Genomic DNA, 13,824 nt, shown 5'->3' with positions numbered 1-13,824 from the left:
CCAAAAGAGTTTGAAGAGATTTGCAAGAATTGTTTGTTTTTGCAAGAGATGTACAAAGTGTTGCTGGTTTGGTTCAAGGTTTTGTGGTTAGTGTGTAGAGTTTAGCAAAAACAGCCTATAGTTTCAGTGCCTAAGCAATCAGGAAAAAAACAAACAAACTGTGATAGCATGCAGCAGAGAAAAATCAAATAGGATATAGTATACACAGAGTGAATGAGGAGTGTTGTAATCATAAACAGTCAAAAATGTCAACGCCAGAACTCAAAGTATGTAGAAATAACAAGTATACATGGAAACGTGAAAAATATGGATTATGCCAAGATTATATTTTTGCTGTGCATAAGATATGTACAGTGTGGTATGATAATATGCCAGACTAACACATCCCACATATCAATATGTATAAATCTGCCCGAGGAAATCAGGTCAGCTGAGTCAGTGATTTCTGAGCCCCAGCATACTTTTATCAGAGAGCTTTTTCTTATTTTACTTGAGTTTTAATTTTCTCTGAATTCTCTTTTCTTGTCTTTTTTGTTTTTTATACTTCACATTGTTTTTAATAAATCTGATGAGTTTATGATTTGTTTTATTTTATTTTATTTTATTTTTTGCTGCTTTTGTGAAGCACTTTGTAATGTTGGTTTTGATAAGTGCTCTATAGATATAGATTATTATTACCATTATTATTATTATTGGTAGTAGTAGTAGTAGTAGTAGTAGTAGTAGTGCTATTATACTGTCTGAAATAGGTGGAATTTTCTTTTTTTAATCAACATACATGCAAGATTAGCATGTATGTTGAAAATAAATAACTGGAAGAAAAAAAAATCTCTATATTTTTTATGATCAGGTGTCACAGAAGGGAACAACATTCATGCAGACCATTCAGTCACCCATAGAGGTCAGACTTTACCAAAATAAATAAATAAATAAATAAATAAATAAATGAATATTCTGGCAATAGTGGCAGTGACACAGCGGTTGATAATCCCATATATCTTGAGGGAATCGCACCGGCCTGCTTTTCTTAGCCGGTGAGCAGCGGTGTCAGTGTGATGGAAATGCAAACCAGGAGCTTCAATTCAGCAGAGAAACAAAGTCCAAGTGGCTAACTCATTATCTGCCACCAAGTCTTTGAAAGCTGATACTGACTTTATGAGCCTAGGGATAAAGTGGACTCATGCCTTGTTATTCTGTGGTTACTGTGATAAATCACATGTATTTCACTATAGGGGACACTATCATCTCTCATGTGTGGCTGCCAAACAGATGCCAAACAGATTTTCTCACTTTTGTTTTCCTCTCCATCATAAAGATAAAAACCACAAGATCATCTAAGGAATACCTTTAGTTTCCTGAGGACGCACATGCTGCATATTTGGGTTCTGCATTTATTTTCCCCATTTAACGGTGATTGAACCGGTATCAGTGTCAGTCTCCAGTTTTGTGGCAGCTGGGAAACACGTTATTTTAAAAAAAAAAAAAAAAAAAAAAAAAAAAAAAGGAGAGCGAGAGAGAGGAGGGGTGACTCTTCTCAGATTTCACTCCAGTCACAAATCCCTCACCCAATAACAGGCGCGTCCTGCCTCTCCAACAGGAGACTCTCAAGTCAACTTTCCCAGATGCCTGCTGCCCGGAGCCGCTCGGTCCCCTGGGAGGAGCGGCTGCGCCTGCGATAGGGAGGGCGTTTCAGATTTGAACTTTGCAGTGAAGAAAGTGAGGCACTTTTGCTTTTGCCACATGGCCATCTGAAAGCCAACACACACGCTGTCAAAGCATTAAAAAAAATGTCCCAGCCAGGCTGTGCACAGAGAACTGAGAGCAGGATGAGTGAGTAGCGAGGCGGCTGCAACTTCAGGACCACTGGCTGTCCAGTGTTTGTGCGGGGATCCATCACGCTCTGCCCGACAGCATGTTTGCAGGATAAATGACTCTACACAGCCTGAGGTGGACTGCACTCCGGCGGGACTGTAAACGATGGTAAGGATATTTTTCTGTACAGCTGTTGCCCCCCTCCCCTCCTCTTTCACCCTGTGTGCAACAGCGCAGAACAATCTCAAACTCCGACAAGTTTTTTTGTTTTTTTTTCTCCGGCTGAGCAAAGTGCTGAATAGGCAGATCCACTACAGATACGAGTTTTTTGTGTGACTCAGTGAAACTTCAACCGTAGCCGGCTAAGTTGTGATAATTTGGTTGTCAGGAGATCTGAAGTGGGCGTGGATGCACATCTTCTTGACCTACATCTCCTGTCCCACTTTTACTTTTTATTTGATACTGGCACGCAGCCCAGGGACTCACGGTAAAGGCCCCCCCTTCCCTCCCCCAATGCTCGTAGCTGCACTTGAAAACACTGCATCCCATCTGGGAATATTTGCATAGACTGATGATATATAATACAGGCCTGCGGCTAAATGCTAAAAGAGCTGTCTCTACTGATGGTGGTATCATAACAACAGTGCACACTGTGAAACCTATAATCCAAACAGACTCTCTGGTCCATGCTCCTGCCCTGTTCACCTCTGTGGAATTAATACTCACTGCCGAGTATTCAGACTGTTGACATTATCAGTCAACACTTTCTGTAGACGACTGAGGCACGGCTAAATTGGATCTATCTATCTATGTGTCTGGATTTTAGTAATCTTCAACGTACAATGGGAATAGAGGGAAAAGCAACATTTGTGAGACAGTATTTCAGTGAACTTATGCAGAGTGGGTAATGCAATATGGCATCAGTCAAAGTGACAGGCCGGGACTCTTTCTTTACTCTAAGTTGTTTGTAAAGACGTAAACATGTCTAATAACTGGGTTGGTAAGTCAAAACAGTATTTTTCCTATATGGTGACAGGCGACCTTCCCTCTTTCAAGCGGTCCCTGAAGCCTCACATTTCTAATTGGTTCCATATGCAGAGCAGACAGGCTGCTGGTTTGAACTGCTGCATGGAAACCAAAGGGGGAAACGCCATTCTTCTCTTTCTCCTTCTCTTTTTCTCTCTTCTCTTCTCTTCTCTTCTCTTCTCTTCTCTTCTCTTCTCTTCTCTTCTCTTCTCCCCTGGTTGTTGTCCTTGTTCTAAGACCTTTGTGAGTGAATAAACACTGCTTGTGTTTCTGTTGCTGCTGATGGGGTCTAATAGAAATGCACATCACTGCCACTGCCAACTGAGTTTCTGCACAATCAAACAGAGAAAAAAGGGCCTGTGATTTGTTGAGGGAACTGACCCAAACATAGGAGTTTTGGGAATTACTTTTTATTACTGCGGTGTATTGGTGTCATACCTATTCGCTGCTGCATTTCTTTTTTCATTTTAGGCAGGATGCAATGTTTGGGAAGAAAAAGCACAACCCAGTCCTATCCAGATCTCAGCTATAACCACCAGTGTTCTCCAGTGTTGGGGCCCACATTGGAATTCACTGCTGGACACACAAAACCCGCAAACTCAAAGTATAGGCAGGCTTTGTATGTTAAACACTAGGGACGGCTGCCCTGCTGTCGCTGCTTGTGTTCTCAGCTGTGCTTTCCTGTTCTTTCGCTCCCTGTGAATGTGTGTGTATGACAGAGAGAGGGACAAGGGGAAAGAGCATGCAGAGGTAGACTGAGAGTGGAGGATGTTGTGAAAGCATATAGTCTATATCCGATGAGCGTGCACGCACACACTCTCTCTTTCTCTCAGGTTTGAAAATCAGAGGAGTGGAGGAGTGTTTTCCTTTAACGTGGTTTGGATTTCCAGGCTGAATGGTATCGCCTGTCTAAGAGAAGGGCGATCCAAACAAACTAAGGTTACTGTTGACTTTGTCTGTCTGTCTCTCTCTCTCTCTCTCTCTCTCTCTCCCTCTCTCTCTCTCTCTCTCTCTCTCCCTCTCTCTCTCTCTCTCTCTCTCTCTCTCTCTCTCTCTCTTGCTTCCAAGTCTTTATAGAATTTATTTAAGGCAATGGTTCCTTAGAGGAAAATGAAAAGTCTGTATCTCTCATTCTCTCTCTCTCTCTCCCTCACATACACACATTTACGTATGCATCCACCCTCTCCCCACCCTCTCGCTTGCACACACACACATCCAGTGAGACTGAACGTTTGTTGCCCCGGTGCATTGTGAATGACCCATGAAATCTCGGGCTTCCATCATCTGTAAATGCGTGGCATCTGGCCAAATGGCTGCAGGGGAAAGTAAAGCCGATCCACCTCAAAGCCATGCCCCGTGTATTTAGTTCTCAGTGACAAGCAGGTATCTCAACTATCTAAATTGGCAGCCGTATTGCAATCAGTTAGTGCTTTTGCGAGCTGATGAGATAAGCAAGCTGTTATCTGTGTGAGGTAGATTGTAACTGGAGATGGGGAGGGGGTGCGTCTATTGGCTTGGCCCACTGTGGAAAAATCACTCAAGAGTGAATGGCGATACACAACTTGCAATCTCGGTAGATCTATGGCTGAAAAGTTGGCATGTGGCTACAAAATAGGCACGTTCATGCAAGGTCAGGTTTCAACTTTATTTGCTCCCAGAATGCAACTGGTTTCTCAGTAAGTACATAAAATAACATTACATACGTTTGTTATAGAGTGAATTAAAGGAACACATACTAAGAATTTCACAGTTTGGGATCAATAAAGTAAATCTATCTATCTATCTATCTATCTATCTATCTAATGCCTGAATAAACTGAATAAAATCAAGTTATGTGTTTACATAGAAATGAAAAGTCAGAGGCAATACTGCATTTGTCCACAAGGGGAGCAAAGCCCATAAACTGGAGCACTGACATGTAAGCATGTGCTGACACAATACGTGCTGTCTTTTTTTTTTTTTAACATGATTTCTATGGGAAATGGATGTTTGACGCTCAGATGACAGGTGCCGTAATATCAACAGGTTTTTTATTAGTCAACCAATCACGACTGCATTTGTCAACAGTGTTATAGATTTTTTTTTTTTTTTTTTTTTTTTTTTTTTGTATCAAACCGAAACAGTGTCCTTGGCTGTGCTTTTTTCACTCAAAAAAGATTGTGGCAAGTGGGGACAAAAAATGCCATGACACTACTAGCTACTGTAGAGGAACTTCAATATCTTCTTACTGAGGGATAATGATTTCACCAAACCCATGTCCTATTTAAAAAAAAAAAAAAAAAAAAAAAAAAAAAATTCTTTGCAACTTTCAGGGTCAGTGCTGATACACCATGCATTTCCCCTATGATGTGATGTCGCCCCAGTTTAGCCAGTGTCTCTTTTGACTTAACCTGTCACCATTTTTGTGTTTACACTCGAAATGGCTCATGTGTAAAATCACCCCCTGACGCATTCTGTCAGAAAGCACTTTAGGCTTCCTGAGAGAAAGCCCGTCCCGACCTCTAACCTAAACCTCTATTACCGACTGAAAAACGTCTGACGGAAAGGGTCGGGGGGCTGATTTTACACACAAGCCTGGAAATGAGTCCTTGTTCATTTGACAGTGTTTACATGCAGCGCCTCTAGTAGAAAGCCACCAATTGCAATAAAGTATGTGCTTGTGCCGCCTTATAAAATTTGTACTGCACGTTTCAGCACACAGGAACACATGTCACACCGGTTGTGTTGCTCTTAGCATTGACGAGGCTAACAAGCACAAACAAGATTTTTGCCAATGCCAAGTTTTGAAAAAGAGCTTCATGTACACAGCAGAAGCTAAATACCTCTTCATCACTGTCATCAACTCGTTAACGTCATGATCAATCTCCATACCAACACTGAGGAGGTCTAAGGCACTGGGGATGAAGGAGTCCCTGTTTTTCTTGGCAGTAGCAGGACTGAACTCCTGCCCAGAGAGTCGCACACTGAACTGTGAATATGAGGGAAAGAAGAAGTCATTTGCTTGTTTTGTCACACGTTTACTGTGTCTGTCACTAAGGCTGTTGATCTGCACTCCTTTTCTCCTCACGACTACCTTTGCTGCAGCTTTCTTCTCACTAGAGCCAAGATTGCTACATCAACAAGTTATCGAAAAAGTCCATACTGACTTAGTAAAAACACTACAAAACAGTGTTGTCAGGGTTTAATAATGTATTGTTTGGGGAAAAATGTTTTTGACTCTATAAGTTGTTCATTTAGCCGATGTAAAATTAGTATTAAGGTTGTTGAGTTGGTGGGAATAACCAGCCACTGCCGATGATTTATTTACTCGGATGATAAAATCCACCTGACCAAGACATTTAATTAGGTGAAGGGAGGCCTCGTGTAAGCCCATATCCTGGTGCCATTAGGGTTTATTTGAAATGTTTATGTCACAGCGCTGTAATTAAACCACTGACAGAGCCAACAAGGGATGAATTACAAGCAGGGCTACACAAACACCAGCCATAGAACAAATGCATCTCATCCCGTCCACAGCTTACCAGCGCAATAATGCAAATGCAGCCATTTGATGCTGCCACGTCTGAAGAGTGTGTGTGTGTATGTGTGTGTGTGTGTGTGTGTGTGTGTGTGTGTGTGTGTGTGGAACGTTGGAGTAGTCTTTTCCTCCATCCAGCTGTCTGAAACTTTGAAACAAGAGCTTTGTACGGTGAAGAGGAGCAATTGGATAGACAGCAATAGCAAAGATAACAGTCCAACAAAACTTACTTCAGAGGCGCTTTGCCTCCCACTCAATCCTCTGTGAGTACAACTCCAAGAGGAACAGTATCCGCACTGCCATCTGCTCTGTGTCTGTCTGCGAAGGCGGGTTGTATCTCATTGAACATTCACGGTGTACAGTATTATGTTTGGTGAGCATGGCATCTGTCCAGTAAATTAAAGAGTGGGCAGTGCGAGCAACAGAGGGAGAGGTAAGAAAGAGGTAGAGAGAGTGAGCAGTTAACCGGAGATGAAAAAACACTGAAACTACCTTATCAGCCCACATACCTGGTTAAATAAAAGCTGCAATAAGTGTGGTGGTGTGTTTATAGGCAGCTGTGGTCTTTACAGGGGACGTGTTATAACAGCTCAGTGCTAAAAGCCACTTGCTTTATGATGCCTGATGGGTCTGGAGTGGCTATGCTCCCCCCGTCCCCTCAGAGCATTTAGACAAGGGGAGAGCGCCTCGTAAAAAAACACATTGCTGGGCGAGGATGTCACTCTCTCGCTCTCTCTGCAGGAGCAGAGACACATCACTTGCTCGGATCGTGTGTGTGTGTGTGTGTGTGTGTGTGTGTGTGCATGCGTTTGTGGCTCCCACAGCTCGTTCATGGGAAACAAACAGGTTGTTCATCACCCCATAGAAATTGCATCTGTAGAGGTTGTGTCTCTATGCTGCAATATGGTTACAAAATATCAACAAACGGTAAACTGAGCAGAACGACAGGAAGCAGAGATGAGGAAAAAGAAATAGAGAGAGAGGTAGTGAGAAGAGAGGAGGTGAAAGAAAGAGTGAGGAGAGGTGGGGGTGGGGTTGGAGTGCACAGGGAAGGAGTCGGAGAGGACAGGAGATGAAAGGAGAGAGAAAAGAGTAGGAGGATATGATCATTGACAAGCAAAGGTTTGCTCCTCTTGGCAAACAGTTATGAATATTTGCTTAAATGCCACAAGAACAAGAGTAAGAGTTCGTTTTGCTAAACCCAGTAAACATGGATTTTATTTTTTAGTATTGTAAGTGAGATTTTCAGAGTTTCAGTAACTGATAAAATGAAGTTTTAGGGGTTGCATTTTCTACAATGCGTGGGCTTTAGCTCCTCTTGTAGGGTAACAACATTGTCTGGACCCTGATGAGACCAACCAACTGTCCAGAAAAGTGAAAATAACCTGCTTGTTGGAACAGAAATAGCTGCAGGTCTTACTAGTGTTGCAACAATATGTTGGCAAATGTTTTCATAGCTAACGTTGCTGTAGAGTTCACTTGCTAAAAAACGTCCACTTTGGAGGCTGGTAGTCGAGGAGTTGAAATAAGTTATCATATTAGATGGAAGTGTTGATCCCCATGATTTGACACAATCAAGACAACAAACTATGACCCATGAAATCTCAGGAATAGGAAGGACTTCAGATTCTTGGATTTGCATGATGTTTTCTACTCCAACTGAAAACCCATATTTTTAGTTTACTATCCCTTTAAATCCCTTTCATGATATGGCAAAGCCTACATTTGTTTTATATGCATGTAATAAGTCCCCTTTGGCTTGTGTGAATACCTAGTCAAATGTAGTCAAGTGCTCTCAAATATTGTATTCAAATATGTATTGGCTGCTATTGTAAGTGGTTTATTTGAGTCCTTCTGTTTCAACAGTCAGTGCAGGAAATGAATTTTCAGTAGTTTGTTGTGATAACCAAGGTTGCTATGGATCTGTCTCAGTGACACACAAGAAAGGGCATCAGGTCTGCACACTGTGCAGTGTGTGTGTGTGTGTGTGTGCAGACCCTCATTTAATGTAGACAGTGCCAATGGCAAGAAAAACAGCAATAAATACACAAATCAGTCAGGCAAGGAAAGTTCCTAGGCCTGCAGTGGTGGACTAACGGTTTAAGTGCCAGCGTAAAAACAATCAATAGATAGTAAAATCAGTTCCATACTGGACAGTGCTATTGATTTGTACAGCCTTGAATAGTCTTCCTCTAGTTATAATTAATAATTTAAATACTGAATTTTTTTGTCATGAGAAGGTTGTTGTATTCACTCTGCAGCAAAAAATAACACCGAATGCTGTGCTGTTAACCGAAGAACTACAGGTTTTGTTTACAATTTGTTTGGACTGAAGTAAATATGGTTTGGCCCCAGCCCTGTTTCAGTCCGGTTTCTATGTGCCAGCTGATTTTGAAATGTCAGCTTGAGTTATCTTTTGGCCGCAGCTTCTCCCGGCAAATGTTCCATCTCTCGTACAGCACCTTCCTCTTTTGAGAATGGAATGTACAATGGGGAACAGATTCGACCACGTGTCACTCCCATTGCAGCCATATGGAGCCAGCATTTTTGTGCCATGGTGTAATTACTTGCAGAGCTGTGATCTGTTGTCTGGGCTTCATACTACGCACCGAGTACGAGGAGCATAAAGCATTTCATCCCTCACTCCTTTGCCAAAGGAGAAAATCAAGTCTGTTTATTCCCAACAAGGCTTTTTAACAAAGCCTTTTCATTTCAAGGTGAGATTGCTTTGGCACTTTAAAATGAAAGAGCTGTTTTGTGACTGTCTGCAGTTGATAGGCTATTATGAGGTAGATTTAAGAAAATAGGAAATAGGCCTAGTCAAGGGCAGTGAAAAAAAGTATCCAGATGGGTTTTTAGATTTCTTGTTTTTGAAGTGAATATGTAGTTCAGGTCTGTTAACCCAAATAAAGTCATGCAAGACGGGGTTTGGCTGCCAAAAACTGTTCCAGTACATACACGCATGTGTGTGCTTAACTTATTGGTTGAACACAGCCGTTGTCTTCCTCTCTTGGCCGTGTCTTCAAAGGTGGTGGCTTCTCTCCAAGAATGACCTTAATCACCAATAGTCGCAACAAATTCTCAAACTTTCTCATTCATTCATTTAATCACAATGTGACAATTAAACACAGGCTTGGACTGGCAATCTGGCATTCTCATCTGGCACCCCCCAAAAAACAAAAAGCTGTTATGGAAAAAGTCTTGGGGCTGATGCTGCAAAATGTTTTAAGTTAACACATTTACTTTAAATTCATTAAAATTCATCAAGAATGGAAAGAGCAGATTACGGAGCACTACAGCACAAGTGCGTCTTGAAGCAGTCGTGCTTCTGGCTGTAGAAAAAGACATTCTTATGAGTTTAGACATTGATGGAATAATTGGCTGGATGGCTGAGAGGGGAGCAGTGATGAGACGTCTCCTCTAAGGTGCTGCTGTTCTATTCTGTTCTATCTGTGATGCTCTATTCTGTTTGCCCCTTAAGGCCACTGTGCTATGCTGTTATTTAAATGATGTCAAGGTGAGAGTGTTGTTATGGCTCAGCTGATTAGTGGCTCTAGGTCGGCTCCAGTGGGGTGCAGCTTGGTTCTTGTGACAGCCTGACAACAGCAGTGAATGAACCTGTTTAAACAGTCTCGGCAGCACAAGACCCTGATTGTTAAGCCTGATGCATGAATTGCATCAGATCAGCTGCAAACACGTCGGATGACTGACTAAACAGAGCGCTGTTAATTAATGTCCAACTTCACACACATTTCCAGATCATCATTAGGCCAGACCCACATTAAGGAAAGCTTTTGCCCAGTGTGAAAATTCAGTTTGTTATACTGGTGTTTGTTGTACAGGTTGTTAGGGTGCCAACCTGACATTTGTTACTCAGTCTATATATTTTAAGTACCTGATATTGCTTTATGCAACTCATAAGTGCTTAGCCAGCATGTTATCTGTTGTGGGGTTTCCATCCGCCTATGTTTATGTAAATTATGAATTAGCACATAAAAATGATTTTATACGGTTTATTTTAAGGAACAGTAATGCAGAAGGGATTTTGGCACATATTCAATGTCAACAAATATGGCCATGAAGGAGAGCACCTGTTAATGTGTAAATGGGCCTCTTAGCCTACAGTTGCGTGCTGTTTAAAATTACTTGCATGATGTAATTGATGGGAATGCTGTATTTATAATATGTGCAAAACTACTGTGATGATTTATTTGCTCCACAGAGTGTGTTATTTTAAAAGAAAAGCAGAGGTGAAATGAGTGTGCACCATATTCATCAGTATGGCTGTTTAAGCTTTGTGAATGTGTGATGCTGTGTTGGACATTGTCTCATTCTGAATGGAGAGTTCACATTTGAGCAATGTCCTGTCAAAGGGGCATTAAGTAATCTCTGACTTCTTTCAACCTCTGTGGGCGACCAGTAGGAAGGAGGATTTGGAGCACTGTGAAATGCCAGTGGGCAGAAAGTGTGGAGAGTTTTTGTTCCAAAACAGAGTTGGGACTGGAAAGTGAGTTTTCAAAGCCAGAAATCTCCACAGGCTCACAGAACTTCACAGTCCTGCACACTCATGAGCAGCAACACACAGTGTCTAGCAGTGACTGTCTATGCGTCCTGTCTGTCTCACAGTGCTGATGTCACATGCGCACACATGCACATGCACACACATGCACACACACCAGCTGAGGGCTTGTCAGCAGCAGATTGCCCGCTGTCACACTCCAGCTACTTGACTGACATATGATGGCAGACAGGATGCTCTGCAGACAGCACACACGCACACACACACACACACACACACACACACACACACACACACACACATACGCTCCATGTAAGCAGCACACACATAGACAGCTCTGTATTTCTTCCTCATTTGGAGATGCTTTATTTTACTGTAGTAGCAACGACAAATCATCTCTGTGTCTCTGTCTCTGGAACCTATATCACTGTCACACGTTTGATGGTAGCCTTTACGAGTGCCGCTGTTTGATGTCAAAGGAGCCCACCTGGAGCAGGCTCATGCTGTCACAGTTCTCAGTGAAGAACTGGTGGTATTGTTCCAAGTTTCTTAACCAGTCTAATCTGTGTGTCACTTAAGACTCGGAGGTAACTGTGGCTAATGACGGGTTACACGCACACAGTCTTATGGCTCATATTAATGCTCATGTCAGCTTGTTATTTTGAAGGGCCCATATTTTAGGAATTTAGTTAAAGGACCCTATCAGTGATTTTGCATGTTTAGTGTAATATCTGCAAAATGCATAAACGTGTTTCTGCTAATCTTTTCCCAAAGCAACAAGCTGTGTTTTATCATTTTTCCTCCCTTTAATCCAGCCGTCAGTTTCCATTCAATCCACTTAAACGTGAAAATGAACTTTCAGAGACATCAAACTTTCTTCACATCAGTATCCCATCACCGTAATAAAGTTGTGCACATTAGTTTTCCTAAAAGCAGCAGCACTGTTGTGTTTTGATGCCTTGAAATTGTGCAGAGTGATGTGGTTCCTCCACCTGAAAATAGTACTGTCTCATGATTTACAAAACTGTATTGCAATGTAAAATGAGGGTAAATTGTAGTAAGTAGGCCAAAATCAAAATCACCGGTATGGTCCTTTAAACCTCTATTTATTTATGATCACATTTATTTAACAAAGACAATGTTAAAATTTGGTTTTGTTTCAGTTTTTTTATTTTTAACTTATTTCATTTATAAAAAACTGCTATTTTTTACTGGCAGCTTCAGAGTAACGCCAGTCAACTGCCCTTGGTCCTGATTGGCTCTCCTCACTGAATAATTGCTGAAATCCTTCCAGTCAGGCCAGTTTGCAGAATCTGAAATGGAAAACTGGCCTCCACTCAGCAGTTTTAGCTCATTTGAATTAGAGGAGCTGGCGTTGTGGAACAATCAGTGGCCAGTATTGTGAGGACCAAGTCTTCAACTTCATTCAGTTTAACTAATTAACTCTGACTTTTAGCCACAACAACATTTTTGCATCATGGAGAATATAGTCATAATATATTTGGAAGTCATAGTGTATACTCAGGAAAACTGAGTATGGGATCTCAAAGGAGTTTTGAAATAACTTGTTCACCTGTGTATGTCTGTGTGTGTGTGTCTGTGTGTGTGTGTGTGTGTGTGTGTGTGTACCTGTTTATATATGGATAAAGAGAACATTCTGCTTGTTACCATGAAATCTAATACAGTATGAAAATTCCAACGTTAGGGCAAAGTTAAGGAAGATGCATTCCTGTCCTGGTTCTAAGCTTTCTCATAATCCAGGTCAGAGTTATTTGGGATATTGTCAACATGACATGATGCTCATAGTTCTTGCGACAACTTGAAAACAGAGTATTTGAGTGTCCTGACTAACCACAGGACACTGATATGCGAGTAAACATACTTTACCTGGCTTGTGATTCTCAATTTGACACTTAAACTGAAAAAAATGTGAGGTGAGGTATGCGCCTTTTCCACTGCATGGTAAGGAAATACTGAAAAATACTGAAAGGTGATGTGAAATGTCAGTGTACAAGCAGGAAATGGCAAAGTGTATTATCGATGAATCATAGTTGATAATCTATCTGGGGAAAAAAAGGTTGTTTTTTTTTCAGTGAATCTCTTAGTTACACAATTATTTTTATTTGAAGCAGCCGTTTCAATTTGGTCTGACTGATTTTTTTAAAAAGCAAAACAGAGAAGGGAGGAAAAACTAGTCAACACTCACAGTCGCCTGTGAAGCCCCGCAGGCGCCTGGCGGGGCTTCACTGTGAGGAGGTGCTATCTGAAATGGAAAACGAAATCCAGAAAAGTATAGCGAGTGGAGTGGAGTAGGGTCGAGCTGAGCTTGTATAATGCAGCGGAAAAGAGGCATTACGGCGGAATGGGATGCTTGTACAACATCTTTGGTTGATGCAGCAAGGTTAGAATCAGCTTTCAGCTCAGTTCAAGGCTGTGCTTAAACACCCTCAAGTCACTGAGGTTGATTTAGAGAATGTGCTGCAGTTTGATGAGATTTCAAAGGAAAACGGAAAAGGAAAAGGTGATAGTACACAAAAGGTGATCGAACTGAGGTGGAGTGGTGTGCAGTTGGTGATAAACAGTGTCGAAATGGAGAGAACATTGACTGAATGAATGGATGACTGGACGTGACTAACCCTCCTACTGGGAAAAAAGGGTACACTAGCGTGGTGGAAGTAGATTAGAAAAATATGAGACTCAGTCTTTGCAACCTTTGTTCATGAATTTCCCAATCTTACCGCTGTGTCTGTTTTCGGCTGTGAAGCTGAAAAGTCTTCCAACAGACAGCAAATGTTGCCGCAGGGGAGAAAACAATAAAGCCCTCAAACAAAGCGGCTCTAACTGTATAGAAGATTTTAGAAAGCTTCATTATGGTGGCTTTCCCACACGCACAAAAAAACTTTAGTTATCATTCTGGCTCCACTGTTCCTGCTTATACCACAACATCTGC

At 41.7% G+C, this 13,824-nt stretch overlaps 1 protein-coding gene across 1 annotated transcript in view; it reads left to right on the top strand.

The window, feature by feature from the left end:
- The first annotated feature begins 1,891 nt into the window (after positions 1–1,891).
- The window catches only part of gask1a (golgi associated kinase 1A), a 33,594-nt gene continuing 21,661 nt past the window's right edge, over positions 1,892–13,824 (top strand). The window contains exon 1 of the mRNA XM_030072540.1: positions 1,892–1,980. Coding sequence (XP_029928400.1) covers positions 1,978–1,980 — 3 coding nt within the window. The 5' untranslated portion in view covers positions 1,892–1,977. The remainder of the gene's footprint in view (positions 1,981–13,824) is intronic.

Source organism: Myripristis murdjan, chromosome 16, assembly GCF_902150065.1.
Source record: "Myripristis murdjan chromosome 16, fMyrMur1.1, whole genome shotgun sequence".
Classification (NCBI taxonomy): Eukaryota; Metazoa; Chordata; class Actinopteri; order Holocentriformes; family Holocentridae; genus Myripristis; species Myripristis murdjan.
This window is presented reverse-complemented; position numbering and strand designations above follow the sequence as displayed.